We start from the raw sequence: 16,476 nt of genomic DNA, 5'->3' as shown, positions 1-16,476 counted from the left end.
TCCTGAGACTTTGCTGAAGTTGCTTATCAGCTTAAGGAGATTTTGGGCTGAGACAATGGGGTTTTCTAATGTACAATCATATCATCTGCAAACAGGACAATTTGACTTCTTTTCCTAACTGAATACCCTTGATTTATTTCTCTTGCCTGATTGCCCTAGCCAGAACTTCCAACACTATGTTGAGTAGGAGTGGTGAGAGAGGGCATCCCTGTCTTGTGCCAGTTTTCAAAGGGAATGCTTCCAGTTTTTGCCCATTCAGTATGATATTGGCTGTGGGTTTGTCATAAATAACTCTTATTATTTTGAGATATGTTCCATCAATACCGAATTTATTGAGAGTTTTTAGCATGAAGGACCGTTGAATTTTGTCAAAGGCTTTTTCTGCATCTATTGAGATAATCATGTAGTTTTTATCTTTGGTTCTGTTTATATGCTAGGTTACATTTGTTGATTTGCGTATGTTGAACCAGCCTTGCATCCCAGGGATGAAGCCTACTTGATCATGGTGGATAAGCTTTTTGATGTGCTGCTGGATTCAGTTTGCCAGTATTTTATTGAGGATTTTTTGCATCGATGTTCATCAGGGATATTGGTCTAAAATTCTCTTTTTTTGTTGTATCTCTGCCAGGCTTTGGTATCAGGATGATACTGGCCTCGTAGAATGAGTTAGGGAGGATTCCCTCTTTTTCTATTGATTGGAATAGTTTCAGAAGGAATGGTACCAACTCCTCCTTGTACCTCTGGTAGAATTCGGCTGTGAATCCCTCTGGTCCTGGACTTTTTTTGGTTGGTAGGCCATTAATTATTGTCTCAATTTCAGAGCCTGCTATTGGTCTGCTCAGGGATTCAACTTCTTCCTGGTTTAGTCTTGGAAGAGTGTAAGTGTCCAGGAAATTATCCATTTCTTCTAGATTTTCTAGTTGATTTGCGTAGAGGTGTTTATAGTATTCTCTGATGGTAGTTTGTATTTCTGTGGGGTCGGTGGTGATATCCCCTTTATCATTTTGTGTTGCGTCTATTTGATTCTTCTCTCTTTTCTTCTTTATTAGTCTTGCTAGCGGTCTATCAATTTTGTTGATTTTTTCAAAAAACCAGTTCCTGGATTCATTGATTTTTTTGGAGAGTTTTTTGTATCTCTATCTCCTTCAGTTCTGCTCTGATCTTAGTTATTTCTTGCCTTCTGCTAGCTTTCGAATGTGTTTGCTCTTGCTTCTCTAGTTCTTTTAATTGTGATGTTAGAGTGTCAGTTTTAGATCTTTCCTGCTTCCTCTTGTGGGCATTTAGTGCTATAAATTTCCCTCTATACACTGCTTCAAATGTGTCCCCGAGATTCTGGTATGTTGTATCTTTGTTCTCATTAGTTTCAAAGAACATCTTTATTTCTGCCTTCATTTCGTTATGTACCCAGTAGTCATTCAGGCACAAGTTGTTCATTTTCCATGTAGTTGAGCGGTTTTGTTTTTCTTAGTCCTGAGTTCTAGTTTAATTGCACTGTGGTCTGAGAGACAGTTTGTTATAATTTCTGTTCTTTTACATTTGCTGAGGAGTGCTTTACTTCCAACTATGTGGTCAATTTTGGAATAAGTGCGATGTGGTGCTGAGAAGAATGTATATTCTGTTGATTTGGGGTGGAGAGTTCTGTAGATGTCTATTAGGTCCACTTGGTGCAGAGTTGAGTTTAATTCCTGAATATCCTTGTTGACTTTCTGTCTCGTTGATCTTGTGGGGTGTTAACACCCCACTCGTCGACAGTGGGGTGTTAAAGTCTCCCATTATTATTGTATGGGAGTCTAAATCTCTTTGTAAGTCTCTAAGGACTTGCTTTATGAATCTGGGTGCTCCTGTATTGGGTGCATATATATTTAGGATAGTTAGCTCTTCCTGATGAATTGATCCCTTTACCATTATGTAATGGCCTTCTTTGTCTCTTTTGATCTTTGATGGTTTAAAGTCTGTTTTATCAGAGACTAGGATTGCAACCCCTGCTTTTTTTTGTTTTCCATTTGCTTGGTAGATCTTCCTCCATCCCTTTATTTTGAGCCTATGTGTATCTCTGCCTGTGAGATGGGTCTCCTGAATACAGCAAACTGATGGGTCTTGACTCTTTATCCAATTTGCCAGTCTGTGTCTTTTAATTGGAGCATTTAGTCCATTTACATTTAAGGTTAATATTGTTATGTGTGAACTTGATCCTGTCATTATGATATTAGCTGGTTATTTTGCTCGTTAGTTGATGCAGTTTCTTCCTAGCATCAATGGACTTTATATTTTGACATGTTTTTGCAATGGCTGGTACCTGTTGTTGCTTTCCATGTTTAGTGCTTCCTTCAGGATCTCTTGTAAGGCAGGCCTGGTGGTGACAAAATCTCTAAGCATTTGCTTGTCTGTCAAGGATTTTATTTCTCCTTCACTTATGAAACTTAGTTTGGCTGACTATGAAATTCTTGGTTGAAAATTCTTTTCTTTAAGAATTTTGAATATTGGCTTCCACTCTCTTCTGGCTTGGAAAGTTTCTGCCGAGAGATCTGCTGTTAGTCTGATGGGCTTCCCTTTGTGTGTAACCTGACCTTTCTCTCTGGCTGCCCTTAACATTTTTTCCTTCATTTCAACTTTGGTGAATCTGACAATTATGTGTCTTGGAGTTGCTCTTCTTGAGGAGTATCTTTGTGGCGTTCTCTGTATTTCCTGAATTTGCATGTTGGCCTGCCTTACTAGGTTGGGGAAGTTCTCCTGGATGATATCCTGAAGAGTGTTTTCCAACTTGGTTCCTTTTTCCCCCTCACTTTCAGGCATACCAATCAGATGTAGATTTGGTCTTTTCACATAATCCCATACTTCTTGGAGGCTTTGTTCATTTCTTTTTACTCTTTTTTCTCCATACTTCTCTTCTTGCTTCATTTCATTCATTTGATCTTCAATTGCTGATACTCTTTCTTCCAGTTGTTCGAGTTGGTTACTGAAGCTTGTGGATTTGTCACGTATTTCTCGTGTCATGGTTTTCATCTCTATCAGTTCTTTTAAGGTCTTCTCTGCATTGATTATTCTACTTATCCATTCATCCATTCTTTTTTCAAGGTTTTTAGTTTCTTTGCACTGGTTACGTAGTTCCTCCTTTAGCTCTGAGAAGTTTGACCGACTGAAGCCTTCTTGCCTCAACTCGTCAAAGTCATTCTCCGTCCAGCTTTGTTCCGTTGCTGGCGATGAGCTGCGTTCCTTTGGAAGGGCAGATGCGCTCTGATTTTTTGAATTTCCAGCTTTTCTGCACTGCTTTCTCCTCATCTTTGTGGTTTTATCTGCCTTTGGTCTTTGATGATGGTGACGTACTGATGGGATTTTGCTGTGGGTGTCCTTTCTGTTTGATAGTTTTCCTTCTAACAGTCAGGACCCTCAGCTGTAGGTCTGTTGGAGTTTGCTTGAGGTCCACTCCAAACCCTGTTTGCCTCGGTATCAGCAGTGGAGGCTGCAGAAGATAGAATATTGCTGCACAGCGAGTGTTGCTGTCTAATTCTTGCTCTGGAAGCTTCGTCTCAGGGGTGTACCCCACCATGTGAGGTGTGAGGTGTCGGTCTGCCCCTAGTGGAGGATGTCTCCCAGTTAGGCTACTCAGGGGTCAGGGACCGACTTGGGCAGGCAATCTGTCCATTCTCAGATCTCAGCCTCCGTGCTGGGAGATCCACTGGTCTCTTCAAAGCTATCAGACGGGGCATTTACCTCTGCCAAGGTTTCTGCTGCTTTTTCAACTGAGGTACCAGGTTCATCTCACTATGCTATGTTTAGCTATGCCCTGTCCCCAAAGGAGGAGCCTACAGAGGCAGGCCGGCCTCCATGAGCTATGGTGGGCTCCCCCCCAATTCGAGCTTCCAGGTGGCTTTGTTTACCTACTTAAGCCTCAGCAATGGTGGGTGCCCCTCCCCCAGCCTCGCTGCCGCCTTGCAGTTAAATCTCAGACTGCTGTAGCAATGAGGGAGGCTCCATGGGCGTGGAACCCTCAGGGCCAGGTGTAGGATGTAATCTCCTGGTGTACCGTTTGCTAAGAGCCTTGGTAAAGCACAGTATTAGGGTGGGAGTTACCCGATTTTCCAGGTGATGTGTGTCTCAGTTTCCCTTCGCTAGGAAAAGGGATTGCCTTCCCCCTTGCACTTCCCAGGTGAGGCGATGCCTTGCCCTGCTTCAGCTCTTGCTGGTCGGGCTGCAGCAGCTGACCAGCACCAATTGTCTGGCATTCCCCAGTGAGATGAACCTGGTACCTCAGTTGAAAATGCAGAAATCACCCGTCTTCTGTGTCACTCACACTGGGAGCTGGAGGCTGGAGCTGTTCCTATGCGTCCATCTTAGGCGCTCCCTTGGTCCTGCTTTTTAGTGCTGTTTATTTCTCAAATGTCTGGTGATCTCTGGTTCTTAGTTTATATTATGAATAAATGATTAAATTGATTGGTATAGAAGTTGGCAATATGAGTTTCCTTTATGCTTGCCTAAGTCTCCTTCTCCAGTAGCCTCTCCTTTAAATAAAGGGTTGGTATGTGGGTAGGTGAGGCCTGTTGACTGGTTGACTTTAATTTGGAATTCTAGCTGACTGAAGATCAGGTAGGCAGGCTGGAGGCCTCTGCAATTGCCAGGGTGGGTTTTTATTTGGAGTGGAGTTGGCTTTCCTCATTTAACCCCTTCCCTGTTTCAGTATCTAGAAGACCACTGTCTCTGCTTCCCACATCTATGTCCCACCCCAAGGTGGATTGCTCACTGTGGGAACATTTTTCCACATTTACCCAGGAGGCCAGGTCTGCAGGGTTTATTCTGTGTACCAGGGAAGGGTGATGGAAAAGAGGCAGAACCTGATTGACTCAACTGTTTCTTGTATAAGGACACAATTGTTCCTTGTGCAGTTGTAATCTGATGATTGTCCTGTGGCTAATTCTTGCTTTCTGTCTTAGTTTGTTCCAAGTCCCTGAGGCTTCCTGGGGAACCTCTGTCTACCTGCAGTTCTTAGACAGGGGATTCCTTTGTTTGTTCTCCGTCAGTCTTAATTCTATCTATGTATGTCATCTGAGATTTTCTCAAACTTTCTAGTCCAATTTTAGCTCTCCTTTTTGTTTCCAGTTATCATTTAATAAAAATAACTTGTATTTTAGAGACTGTAGAGGGATCAGAAAAGTGAGTGTCAAGTGTTTAGTCTGCTAAAGACAGAGAATCATTAAAGACACAGAATATTTCATAAGTTTAGATCTGTGCTACTTACATCATTATGATTTATGGACACTTTCTTATCTTTCCCTTTTATTTTTTCTTTTCCTTATGTATTTATTTTATTATTATTTTCAGAGACTCACTCTAAAAAAATAGGATCTCACTGTGTCCCTGAGGCTGAAATGGAACTACCAGTGCATGTCACCATGCCTGGCTAAATTAAAAACTTTTTTTTTTTTTTTTTTGGTAGAGACAGGGTCTCACTTTGTTGGCCAGGCTGGTCTTGAACTCCTGGCCTTAGTGATCCTTCCATCTCATCCTCCTAAAGTGCTGAGGATTACAGATGTGAGCCACTTTACCCGGCCAAAGTTTTCATTTTTTAATATGATGTATAAGGTATATAGAAGTGCTTTTTTTTTTTCTTTTGAGACAGAGTCTCACTGTGTCACTCAGGCTGGAGTGCAGTGGCACAATCTCGGCTCACTGCAACCTCCACCTCCCAGGTTCAAGCAATTCTCCTGCCTCAGCCTCCCAAGTAGCTGGGATTGCAGGTACCCACCACCACGTCCAGCTAATTTTTGTATTTTTTAGGAGAGATGGGGTTTCACCACGTTGGCTAGGCTGGCCTCGACCTTCTGACCTCAAGTGATCTGCCCACCTCGGCCTCCCAAAGTGCTGGGATTACAGGCATGAGCCACCATGCCCAGCAGAAGTACTTCTAACTTCCCAAGTGTTTAGGTTTTTTGTTTTATATTTGTTATTTTTACTTTTCTCCTTTTACTACATCAAAATGAGTCCTTTATAATTTCTGCCTTAGGGAATTCTAATAATTTATCTTTGTGGTCTAATATAAAATCATTTTTAATGTATGCCATGAATGTAGTCAACTATTAATAATAATGTAGTAATAGTGGCTTGCTCATTCAGCACAAATTGTCATGACACAATGGTAATTTCTGTGTTATGACATGTGGATTATCTCCTGATTCTTAGAACAGCATGAGGTACATATTATTTCCTACTTGTTGTGCCTACCAGGCATATGAAAGATGAGTAATTATCTCAGGGTGCTGTCTGCCTCACCCCCAATGGTGGGGCCAGGGCCAGGTCAAGACTTTGAATTCCAGAGTCTGAGACAACATCCTATACAGCCTCCCACTGAGTCAGAGTGGTCTCTGTAGGGTGTAGACTTTGATAGATACATCTGTTAGTTTGACTTTGTAGTTTTATTTAGGATGCTTGAATGTGTGAATGTATTGATGAATGTATTCGTTGTTGCCTTCTCTCTCTGCTTGGAAGAGAAAAAAATTGAGTATACCACTACTATGGGTTTACTTTTCATGCTTTGTTATTTGGTGTATACAGATTCACACCAGGCTGGGCGCCGTGGCTCATGCCTATATCTCAGCATTTTGGGAAGCTGAGGTGGGTGGATCACGAGATCAGGAGTTCAAGACCAGCCTGGCCAACATGGTGAAACCCCATCTCTACTAAAAATATGAAAATTAGCTGCGCATGGTGGTGCACAACTGTAATCCCAGCTACTGGGGAGGCTGAGGCAGGAGAATGACGTGAACCCAGGAAGCAGAGGGTGCAGTGAGCCAAGATCGTGCCACTCAGTACACTCTAGCCTGGGTAACAGAGCAAGACTCCCTCTCAAAAAAAAAAAAAATCACATTTTATTTCTTCTGTAGGTCATACGCTTTTTAGTTCTTTATTTTATTTTATTTTGTATTTTATTTTATTTTTATTTTGAGACGGAGTTTTACTGTTGTAGCCCAGGCTGGAGTGCAATGATGCGATCTTGGCTCACCTTAACCTCCGCCTCCCAGGTTCAAGCAATTCTCCTGCCTCAGCCTCCCGAGTAGCTGGGATTATAGGTGTGTATCACCATGCCTGGCTAATTTTGTATTTTTAGTAGAGATGGAGTTTCTCCATGTTGGTCAGACTGGTCTCGAACTCCTGACCTCAAGTGATCTGCCCGCCTCAGCCTCCCAAAGTGCTGGGATTACAGGCCTGAGCCACCATGCCTGGCGATGGTTTTCAGTTTAAAGGGAATCTTTTTCTCATGAGTTTAGCCTTGAATTCTACTGAGATTTACATTGGAAATCCTGTTTGCCTTGTACAGCCATACTTTTATGCACTTTTTTCCTACTAATGTGTTTAGTTATTTTGCTTTTCATGTTGATATATTTATTCAACAGACTGTCTCGGTGTTACAGTGGCGATGGGGATACAGCCCTGCCTTCATGAATCTCCTGGGCTGGTTGGGGAGACAGATAATAAACAAGTAAATGAATGAATAAGTAACTACAGAAGTTTAGTTTTGCTCTAATGTGGTAGCCATTAACTTCATGCGGGTTATTTAAATTAAAAATTGATAGTAGCTTACTCATTCAGCACATATTGTCAGACACAGTGGTACTTTCTGCACATGGATTATCTCCTTTGATTCTTAGAACAACATGAGGTATGTATTGTTATTGGTCCTACTTATGAGGTAACCAGGACCAGGCACGTGAAAGATGAGTAATGACCCCAGGGTACTATCTCCCTCACCCTCAACTGTGGAGGTAATTTTTACATTAAAAATTAAGGCCAAATTCAATAGCTTACGCCTGTAATCCCAGCACTTTGGGAGGCTGAGGTGGGCAGATCACTTGAGCTCAGGAGTTCAAGACCAGCCTGGACAACATGGCGAAACCCTGTTTCTACTAAAAATACAAAAATTAGCAGGGGTGGCGTTGCACACCTATAGTCCCTGCTACTTGGGAGGCTGAGTTGGGAGGATTGCTTGAGCCTGGGAGGCATTGCAGTGAGCGGAGGTTGTGCCATTGCACTCTAGCTTGGGTGACAGAGTGAGAACCTGTCTCAAAAAAAAAAAAAAATAAATAAATAAAAAAATTACATGTTTTGTTCCTTACTTGCATGTGTCATACTTTATGTGCTTGATAGTCATATGTCTAGTGGATACTGTACTGAGCAGTGCAGACGTGGGACACTTCTGTCAGGGCACGAAGGTTTGTTAGACGGTGCTGCCTTAGATGCTGTCATGGAGATGGGTTGGTTCTGAGGTACAGTGTCAAGTCCCTGGGGGCACCTGGAGTGGTGAACTGAGGAAACCTGAATTTTGAGAAGGAACCTGTACTGGGAGGGTGTTGTATATAGGGTATGTGATACTTGTGTTTAGGATTTTGGCAAAAAGTGACTATTCATAAGCGATTTAAAGTTTCTATTTTAAAAGTATAGGATTTTTAGGTAGTGTGTTTTCTCTTGTTCTAATAGGAATTGTTTTTGGTCATATTAGGGAAAATAATTGGCATGTTGATACATTTTTATTTTAGTTGAATAAATCTGGTAGCCAATATTTACTTTTATAAATTGAAAAATGATTAAGTGTTTCGTAAGTGTTTTGAGCTTGTCTTTGAAAAGAGATAGACAGATGCAGTAGCTCAAGCCTGTAATCCTAGAACTTTGGGAGGCTGAGATGGGAGGATTGTTTTTCAGGAGTTCAAGGCCAGCCTGGGCATCATAGCAAGACCCCATCTCTACAAAAAGTAAAAAAATTTAGCTGGGTGTGGTGGTGCACGCCTACAGTCCCAGCTCCTTAGGGGGTTGAGGTGGGAAGATGGCTTTTCCAGTTGTCCTACAGATATTTTTCAAAATGACTACTTTTAAAGTATAATCTTTTTATTCAGAGGTGGGATGCTAATTCTACAATTGCCCAGGACTTCTTTAATTTGTATATGTTAAGATATTTTAATGGTCAATTTAAGAAGTGTTGAAATTTATAAGAATCATTTCTGTATGTTAGAGTTGTGATAACGCAGACATTTTCCCTGTAGTACTTCTCTGAGTCTGATTTGTTTTCCTCCATGGGTACTACATAGGTTTATGTTAAGACAGTAAAAAATAAAAGCTGACTAAGGTACATACTGATTATCCCAGACAACACGCCGACATCACTAAATAAAAGAGTGCAGTTCTCATCAACTCATTTGTTTCAATTAGAAAAAAACTAATCAAAACTAATTTTTCTGCATTAAATATCTTTTCAAATCACACAGAATGTGATTTATTAATAGTAATTTATCAACTTCAGTTTTCTGCTGGATACTAAAAGAACACCTCATTAAAACTTGTGTTTATGCAAAGAGTACAATATTTTAAAAATTTTGATTGTAAAAATTTCTGTTACACTGCATATATACAGATATGTTACTGTTCAGATATTATTTACTACTTGCATAGAAACTCACTGATCTACTAACAAGTAGAAAAGAGACCTTTAGCCAAATGCCTCTGTACTCAGCAATAAAAGGATTACTGTTTTGCTCTTTTCTCTGGTTAAAGATTTTAAAAAATTTTATTTTTCCTTTTGCTATTAAACCACCACTTGTTTTATTTTTATTTTTATTTATTTTTTATTTTATTTATTTATTTATTTATTTATTATACTTCAAGTTCTAGGGTACATGTGCATAACGTGCAGGTTTGTTACATATGTATACTTGTGCCATGTTGGTGTGCTGCACCCATCAACTCGTCAGCACCCATCAATTCATCATTTATATCATGTATAACTCCCCAATGCAATCCGTCCCCCCTCCCCCCTCCCCATGATAGGCCCCAGTGTGTGATGTTCCCCTTCCCGAGTCCAAGTGATCTCATTGTTTGGTTCCCACCTATGAGTGAGAACATGCGGTGTTTGGTTTTCTGTTCTTGTGATAGTTTGCTAAGAATGATGGTTTCCAGCTGCATCCATGTCCCTACAAAGGACGCAAACTCATCCTTTTTGATGGCTGCATAGTATTCCATGATTTTGTCGCTATTGCAGTATTGCAGCGGACATTACAGTTCATGTCTCCCTATGTATATGTTTCTCTTGGCTGTGTACACATGCGAGTCTGGGCGTGACCTGTCACATTCAATTTTTAATTTACAGTCTTATATCTGATGCTCATCATTGCATAATGTAACTAGCTGGGATTAGTTTCCTTGGTCCCCGACTCTTCAGAGCCTGTTTTCTCTCCATTTACAGACGGGCCAAGGTTGCTCGGGTGATTGGTTTACTGGCTTCGCACACAACTGAGCTCCAGGAAAATACACCTGTTGTTGAGGTAATGTCTTTTATTACTTAAATGTGATGAATGACAAGAAATACTGTTCTTGATTCTGTAATTTAGAACATGCAGCTTTCACTGACCTTCACTTGATTTTTCTCTGTGGGATTGTGGCAATCGTTCTAAAACTGTCACCTCAACAGACCTTTAGGCTTAAACGTAGCAGCACATTTACAACATAGTCCATCATTAAAATGGCACAGCAGAGTTAACAAGACTTGTGAACTCTGCTCATCATTCTTTCATTTGTTTTTGAATAAGGCTTTTTTCATTTCTAGTTTTCTTGTAGTCTGTCCAATAGACTAATGTATTTCCTAGTTAAAGCATAGCTTACAATTCAAAATTCAAATTCTTCTGGCTTTCACCTTGAATTTAGTGTTTTGTATGAAAGATTACCTTCGGCCGGGCGCGGTGGCTCAAGCCTGTAATCCTAGCACTTTGGGAGGCCGAGATGGGCGGATCACGAGGTCAGGAGATCGAGACCATCCTGACTAACACGGTGAAACCCCGTCTCTACTAAAAAAAACTACAAAAAACTAGCCGGGCGAGGTGGCGGCGCCTGTAGTCCCAGCTACTCGGGAGGCTGAGGCAGGAGAATGGCGGGAACCCGGGAGGCGGAGCTTGCAGTGAGCTGAGATCCGGCCACAGCACTCCAGCCTGGTGACAGCGCGAGACTCCGTCTCAAAAAAAAAAAAAAAAAAAAAAAGAAAGATTACCTTCTACCTATTCTGTTAATGTATGTTACACTTAATTGGTAATGGGTTTTTATCCCTTGATCTGGGAAGAGGCTCAAGAGTCAGCATAGGTGAAAAGAACCAAGGCTTTTAGGGGCAACAGCAAGAGTTCCTGAAGGAAGTAAAGGGGTAGGGAGAGGAGATTTTGTAGAGTTGAAGCTGGTTGTGTGGTATTTGGGGCTTTGAGAGGAATTGGAAAAATTTCTATGTCTGTCTTGTCCACTATAGTAGCCAACTGGTATTTGGAGCCTTAAGAGTAACTGAAAAATTTCCCCTCTGTGCAGTAGCCAATTGCTGGGATAGTTTCCCAGCTGGCCTTATAGTGTCTGGGTGGAGATTAATTTAATTTCACTGTATTTCCCTTGCTTACAATTCCATCTCTATTTCCTGCAAACTGTTGGATCTCTGAGCTACTAGTAAAATGCTACTAAGTCTAAATTTTTCCTTTTTTTTGTGATGGGTAGGGGGACTAAAATAAATGAATTGTGACCTATATAATTACCAATGGTACCCAGCTTGGTTCTCAGAGATATGTCGAGTAGATTTTTATCTAAAAGATTGAGCATATAGGGGAGTGTCACCAGGAAGATGAGAAGGCTTAGGATCTCAAAAATGGGAGTTCCTTCTGATAACTCAGAACAGAAGGTCTCCAGTGAGATGTAGTAGCTGTAGGAGAAGGGAGAGAATTTGAAGTCCAAGACAAAGTCCCAATATTTTAGAGGATATCCCTGCATCATCAGAGCAGGCATTTGTTGCTCAGGAGCTGTGAAGAAAGAGCTTCTGAATATGTAAAAATGACTGTTGAATTAAATTATTCAGTAGTTGCGGTAATACATAGGATGGATACTTTAGGAAGCTGAGTTAGTGAATTTGAAGATCAGTTGGATGAATTCTCTTAGGATTCATAAAGAAAGAGGATAAAGATTATGAACTAAAAAGGCATGGATGATAGTTTCAGATTTGTTGAACTATCCAGTGTAGTAGCCACCAGCCACTATGGCTATTGAGTGCTTGAAGAAAAGCTAGTCTGAATTGAGATGACCAACTTATAGAAAAGAATAGTATGGCTACCCTATAATTTCCAAACCCCATTGTTCTACTTTATCTTTTTCACACTATCTATCACCACCTGGCATTTTATGTATTTATTTCTCTTTCCACTACAAGCTCCACTGGAAAAGGGATTTTGAACTGTCTTGTTTAACACTCCACCCCAGTGCCTTAGACAGTGCCTTGTGTATATATAGATACTGACAAATATTTCAAAATAAATGAATAAAACTCTACCAGTATTCTTGGAAATCCCTGTGGCAGTGCCTGGAAGATGGTGTGTTTTGCTGCTGCAGGAACTCTCAAGGGCCTGGGCAGAGGGCATGTGAAGTAACCCGGGGCCTGCTGGTCACCCTGGGTGATGTGGTGCCCTCATTCTACTGGTACTTGCTGTTGCTGCTGCTGCACTCCCACTTGGAGAGTTTGGCCCAGCGGTTCCTGAACCATAGTTGTTACCTGTTCTCACTAGGGTTGAGTTCTGTGGCCAGTTTGTATTCTCAAAGTATTTCTGCTACTCCAGTTTGTTATACTTTGTTGACATTGTATTCCTGGTGCTGCCTCAACTGAGAGGAAATGGTGGGTGTTAATTCCCGAGGTTCTTGTATCTTTTATTCCAGTACTGTTCTCTTCATGGGTGTTTGCTGATGCTTTATTAGTTTGAAATGCAAGAACTTAGAGAAAATCATACTTATTTCATTAAAAAAAATGGCGTGTACTGAACTATCTGGTGAACTGTTTTGAATTACACACACTGTATTGTGAACTACATTTGGTTGGATAATAGAGAGTTTGTATAATAACTTGAAATTGAATGAGGTGCTCCTTTGTGATGCCATCTTAATTTTGTTATTTCTCAACACTTTTTAGTTCTTTATTTCATTACTTTTAATGGCAAAAACTGTAATTACTTTTGCACCAACCTAATTCCTGCTGTGAGCAATTGGCTGTGATAATTTAAGTAGCCACTAGAGGTCACTCAAGCACTAGGAAAAAAGTTGTGCAAGTTTGAAGAATTTATGTTTCAGTTTCCAGAAGCAGAATCTCTGGAAACTGAGCAGGTACATGGTACCATGTTTCATCTTTTTCTTGTTTTTTTTTTTAAGTTTCTGCTACAGGATATGTGGCTCCATTCCACTGGTGATTTTTTACCATTTGAGATGAGTAAGATGAATGAAAACCATTATAGTCTCTCCAGAAAAATACAGTCAACACTTAGCACATGATTTTAGGGTATCTGGGAACCCTGTGGAGTGAATCTTTGGTTCATAACTTTTGAGACCAGGTTTCCGTAAAACTCACAATTGGGTACCTGTAGATAATTTTTCAGTAATCAGTAACAAAATTTCAAGTGTGAGATGAATCCTGAGTTCTCTGTTAGGTTTACTCTCAGTGAACAAGAAAAATTGTGGTTGCAGATCCTATTAGCATTTTTATTTTATTTTATTTTATGTATTTATTTATTTATTTTTTGAGACAGAGTCTCGCTTTGTTGCTCAGGCTGTAGTGTAGTCATGTGATCTCGGCTCACTGCAAACTCTGCCTCCCGGGTTCAAGAGATTCTCAGCCTCTGCCTCACGAGTAGCTGGGACCACATCATGCCACCACGCTCTGCTAATTTTTTTTTTTTTTTGAGATGGAGTCTTGCTCTGTCGCCCAGGCTGGAGTGCAGTGGTGCAATCTCCGCTCACTGCAAGCTCCGCCTCCCGAGTTCACGCCATTCTCCTGCCTCAGCCTCCAGAGTAGCTGGGACTACAGGCACCAGCCACCACACCCGGCTAATGTTTTTGTATTTTTAGTAGAGACGGGATTTCACCGTGTCAGCCAGGATGGTCTTGATCTCCTGACCTCGTGATCCACCCGCCTCAGCCTCCCAAAGTGCTGGGATTACAGGCGTGAGCCACCGCACCCGGCCCACTCTGCTAATTTTTGTATTTTTAGTAGAAGCATGGTTTCATCATGTTGGCCAGGCTGGTCTTAAACTCCTGGCCTCAAGTGATCCACTTGCCTTGGCTTCCCAAAGTGCTGGGATTACAGGCGTGAGCCACTGCACCTGGCCCATATAAGCATTTTAAAGGCGTAGAACCTCATTTTGTTGCTCACCTTTGTACCCCACAGTGCCGAGCCAGCAAAGTAATGTGTATTTTAGGCCCTCATTCAATGCTGAAGAGTTTAATGAATGATTAAAAGAATGTCAGAAGAGTATGATGGTATAATTTGTTACAAAGAGACAGAGAAAATGGAGCAAAAATCTATTTTACTATCCCTGTAATATAATTTAAATCTCTTTCATCTTATTCTCTCATCAACAGCTACAGAAAATAACTGGTCATGATCTCCTTTATGCATTTAGAAGCGTTTATTGACATCTGTATCTTTTTCACAGAAAAATATAACCATCTGAAGCTTATTTTCCTCGATAACACATTTACCACTCTGTAATCATTGTGGTTTCTATGTGTAATAATTTAAAAAAAATCTCTGATATTAAGCCAACATATTTAGTCTGAAGCATGCAGTGGCTATATTTTAGGAAATTTAATATAGACCCATCAAATTCTAGAACTGAAAGGAATTTTTTTTTGTGACCAGGTGTCACTCTGTTGCCCAGGCTGGAGTTCAGTGACGCGATCTTGGCTCACTGTAACCTCGGTCACCGAGGTTCAAGCAATTCTCCTGCCTCAGCCTCCCGAGTAGCTGGGATTACAGGCATGCACCACCCCGCCCAGCTAATTTATTTTGTATTTTTAGTAGAGATGGGATTTCACCATGTTGGCCAGGCTGGTCTCGAACTCTTGATCTAAAGTAATCCACCCGCCTCAGCCTCCCAAAGTGCTGGGATTATGGGCATGAGCCACCACTCCTGGTCAAAAGGAATATTAATAGACGTTTTAGGTTAACCCATTCATTAAATTTCTTTATTATCAGCTGGGCATGGTGACTCACGGCTGTAATCCCAGTACTTTGGGAGGCTGAGGTGGGAGGATAACTTGAGCCTAGGAGTTTGAGACCAGCCTGGCCAACATAATGACATCTTGTCTCTAGAAAAAATAAAAACAGTTTGGCATGGTGGTGCGCATCTGTGATCCCAGCTACTCGAGGCTGAGACGTGATCCTGGGAGGCTGAGGCTGCAACGGGCTATTATCATGCTATTGCACTCCAGCCTGGGCAACAGAGCAAGACCCTGTCTCAAATAAAATTTTTTTTATTATGGAAAATTTCAACATATATAGAAGTAGAGAGACTAGAATAATGAGGTAGCATCTTTCCCTTCCAGCAATCAACACTGGCTAATCTTGTTTCATTTTGTCTCCTGCTTTCATTCCCCCTTTCCTTTTTCTCTGCTTCTCTCTCTCTTGCTGGAGTGTTTTAAATAACATAGTATCATTTTACTAGTAAATATATTTTTCTAGCAGAAAAAGATTAGAAAAATATATAACCGTGATTTCATTATCACACCCAGTACATTCACCATTAGTCTCTGAATATCATCTAATACCCAGTTAGTGTTCAGATTTTCTTGGTGGTTTCATACATGTCATTTTGTAATTTTTCTTTGAGCCAGGGTTGCGTTTAGATAATGTGACCCTTAAGTCTCTTAATTCCTGGTCTCTTTATTTTTTAGTGTCATTTATTTGTTACAGACAAATTGTCCCTTGTCTTGGCCCAAATTGGAATACCAGAAGCTTTATTGCACCCCTTTGGTATTATTTAACATAGTCCTTTATCACCTGCCTTTCCTTTCTTGCACATGGCTGCTTAGATGTGGACCCTTGATTCAGTACTTTTTTTGGGGCGATGGCTTGGGGAAATAGGAATTTGTCATAGTTGGTGCTGTATTTTTCCTATTGCTTCATAGAAAGTGAGACAACTAAACATTAAATGCCTCTATTAGAGGGGTTACAGTTGATCACGAGAGTCAGATGTTGCCATCCTTATTATAAACATTCCCATCACTCTTTGTTTTCTTCATGCCCTCATCTGTGAGTCAGGAACTCATCACTCTTTTATTTCACAGTTTTAACATCAATCGATTATTGTCTACATGTAGTCATCCTTTAGAGTTGCAAAATGATAATTTTCTTATTCTGTAATTTCCTTTCTGTTTGTAGTTGGAAGTCTTCTTATAGAAGATCTTTCCCTGATCAACTATTTGGTTATCCTAAAATAGGGTTTGTTTTGTAAGGCAGGATAAATGCTTGATTGTTCCTCATCATAGGTCAGTTTTCAGAATAAAGAGTTGGTACCTTAGAAATCTCCTTAAGTGTGCAGTGAGATTGATTTTATATTCTTAAGAATTTACAGATGTATGTATGTATGTATATATATATATCATCTAGTCCTTTGCAGTTGTTAGTCTTTTCAGTGCTTACATTGTTTCATCTCCATC

General features: G+C 40.7%; 1 protein-coding gene across 9 annotated transcripts in view; it reads left to right on the top strand.

Annotated features, from left to right (window-relative positions):
- ULK4 (unc-51 like kinase 4) overlaps positions 1-16,476 on the top strand; it is a 735,134-nt gene that overhangs the window by 82,292 nt on the left and 636,366 nt on the right. For all 9 annotated transcript variants that reach the window (XR_004437258.1, XM_033212151.1, XM_033212152.1 and 6 more), the window contains one exon: positions 10,223-10,301. Coding sequence is in view for 8 of the 9 variants with exons in the window: in XM_033212151.1 (XP_033068042.1) it covers positions 10,223-10,301 (79 nt within the window). In the remaining variant the exon portion in view is untranslated. The remainder of the gene's footprint in view (positions 1-10,222; positions 10,302-16,476) is intronic.

Source organism: Trachypithecus francoisi, unplaced genomic scaffold (genome assembly GCF_009764315.1).
Source record: "Trachypithecus francoisi isolate TF-2019V2 unplaced genomic scaffold, Tfra_2.0 Lachesis_group0, whole genome shotgun sequence".
NCBI classification, from domain to species: Eukaryota; Metazoa; Chordata; class Mammalia; order Primates; family Cercopithecidae; genus Trachypithecus; species Trachypithecus francoisi.
Note: the sequence above shows the minus strand (reverse complement) of the source record. Positions and strands in the feature narration are given on the sequence as shown.